Source organism: Sinocyclocheilus grahami, unplaced genomic scaffold (genome assembly GCF_001515645.1).
Source record: "Sinocyclocheilus grahami isolate Dianchi unplaced genomic scaffold, SAMN03320097.WGS_v1.1 scaffold7684.1, whole genome shotgun sequence".
NCBI classification, from domain to species: Eukaryota; Metazoa; Chordata; class Actinopteri; order Cypriniformes; family Cyprinidae; genus Sinocyclocheilus; species Sinocyclocheilus grahami.
The window spans coordinates 6,567-9,078 of NW_015511629.1; the positions used below are offsets into that span (position 1 = coordinate 6,567).

Here is a 2,512-nt window from a genome sequence, read left to right on the forward strand (position 1 = left end):
TGCAGAGCGGCCTTCTTTTGCTGAAACCCACCAGGCGTTTGAGACAATGTTTCAAGAGTCCAGTATCTCCGATGGTGAGACTCTATCTCTGGAGATTTAGAGAAATTAATGTGTACTTTCTTGTGGCTCATCTTCACTTTTAATGGGTTGCAGAGGTGGAGAAAGAGTTGGGCAAAAAGGGTAAGAAGCTGACACTGAGTCCGATACAGCAGGCTCCAGAACTTCCCACTAAGACGAGGACACTGCGAAGACATACGGACAGCAGGGATGGCGACAGTCCCGGTAAGCTGCGCTCTCCCAACATTCACAGTGAATTCTGAGCTGCTTTTCTGCAGACTGATGAAGCTGTACCTTTTCCAGACGCAGCAGAGGCCGAGGTAACTGGGCCCCCGATGCTCCCGAGGCCTGTCCTTGATAGCAACTTAAACGAAGACGATCGCCTCCTAGCCAAAGATAAAGATAAGTTCCGAATGAATCCGTTCAGTTTAATCAAGAAAAAGAAGAGAACGGCTCCGGCACCGCCTAAACGCAGCAGCTCCTTCGGGAAGATGGATGGGCAACTGGATCGTAGAGGACTGGCTTCCGAATGCAGAGATGATTTTAACAATGGCGCTTCCACTAACGACGGCATCGACCCTTCTAAATTGGTCGGCTCCAACAGTACAACGATTGTCGGAGTCACCAATGGAGCCATGGTTTTTCCCGGTCAGCTCTTTCCATCTCATTCACGGAAAAAGGGGACAACATCGGCCGGCGGAGGGAAGCTTGCCACGACTCCACCTGCAGAAGAAGACCCCATGTCAAACTCCAAGCGCTTCTTAAGGTCTTCTTCCACCTCTAGCATGCTTCCGGGGTCCGAGCGCACCGAGTGGAAGTCGGTCACCTTGCCCCGTGATATCCAGTTGTCTCACTTCGACTCGGGAACCTTTGGAGGAAAGCCAGCTCTGCCTCGCAAGAAAGCCGATTGTGTGCCCCGTGGTGGCACCCTTACTCCGCCACCGCGCCTTCCCAAGAAAACCGACTCGGATGCACCAGACGAAGTGTTTAAGGACTCGGAGTCTAGTCCTGGATCAAGTCCTTTGACTCGGACACCGAAGCTCAGCCATCGGACGGAAAGCTCCAAAACGAGCGCCTTGCAAGCAGAGCTGTTCAAACCCAATGTGCTTCCTCTTCCAGGAGACGAATGCAGACCTCGTAGGCTCAAGAACTCTTCCGAAGTCCCTGTACAAAGAGACCGAGAGAAGGGGAAGTTCGCCAAACCCAAACCAGCTCCTCCTCCGCCTCCGGTCTCGAGCGGCAAATCCGGAAAGACTTCGAGGAGTCCCACTTTTGACGTTTCTTCAGATACCAAAGCCAAAGGCTCGTCTGAACACAACCCTCCAAGTTCCGGATCCGCAGAACAAGGCAAAGGCATGAGTCTTTCCCAAGAATGTGCTAAGAATGTACCAAAAAACACCTCAAAAGTGCAGCCCCCAAAGACGACTTCTATATCCCCAAGCAGTCAGCTGCCAGGAATGGGAACCGGATCGGCTGCCGGTGATCCGGGATCCAATTTCATTCCCCTCATGACGACTCGCCGCTCACTAAGGAAGACGCGCCAGCCGTCGGAGCGGCTCTCCAACTCCTGCATCACGCGCGAGATGCTCTTGGAGAGCACCGAGCTCCTGCGAGCCGCCATCGGCCGCATTACGGAGCAGACCGGCAGCCATAGCGCGGTGCTGGAAGCCGGCAAGAATCTGTCCAAGTATTGCGCGACCTACGTCGAGTCCATCCAGCAGATGCGCAACAAGTTTGCTTTCCGCGAAGCCATCAATAAGTTGGAGAGCAGCCTGCGCGAGCTGCAGATCTGCCCCGCCGCCACCGGGGGAGCCAACACGCCTCAAGACTTTTCAAAGCTGCTTTCCTCCGTCAAGGAGATCAGTGACATTGTTCAGAGGTAGCGGAGAAGAGCACGGATGCGACCGGTGTCATCTGCGTGTCTGGGGCTTCTCTGGTGATGTGAGCCACCTCGGCTTTTCTCATGCCAAATAGAGGAACGTTTCCGAACGGTTCAGTGTCTTATTACTGTGCACAAGTGCAGGGGAACCGTTCCACTTGGCGATCTTAAGGTAGCCCAGGTTCAAGTCGTAGTGACTTGATTGAGTCTCTGTAATTCCTTGACTTTCCTCACTGCAAAAAATGGTTTTCTTTCTTAGTATTTGTCTTGTTTTCTAGTGTAAATGTCTTCAAATTCTGGAATTAAGATGCTTACTTGACAAGTAAAATGACTTGTCTTGATTTCTGAAAAAATTTAGTTTTTGCTTAAAACAAGTAAAAATATCTGCCAGTGGGGCAAGAAAAATAATCTTGTTAAACCTTTGAGTTGATATTATTTTTCTTACACCATTGGTAGATATTTTTGCTCGTTTTAAGCAAAAAATAACAAAATTTTTATATTTTTTCAGAAAATAAGACAAAATATCTTAAATCATTTTACTTGTCAAGTAAATGCATCCTGATTCAAGAATTTTTA

General features: G+C 49.8%; 1 protein-coding gene across 1 annotated transcript in view; it reads left to right on the top strand.

The window, feature by feature from the left end:
- Positions 1-2,242, top strand: part of LOC107577903 (tyrosine-protein kinase ABL1-like) — an 8,692-nt gene extending 6,450 nt beyond the window's left edge. The window contains exons 2-4 of the mRNA XM_016263926.1: positions 8-74; positions 154-282; positions 361-2,242. Coding sequence (XP_016119412.1) covers positions 8-74; positions 154-282; positions 361-1,940 — 1,776 coding nt within the window. The 3' untranslated portion in view covers positions 1,941-2,242. The remainder of the gene's footprint in view (positions 1-7; positions 75-153; positions 283-360) is intronic.
- The last annotated feature ends 270 nt before the right edge of the window (positions 2,243-2,512 follow it).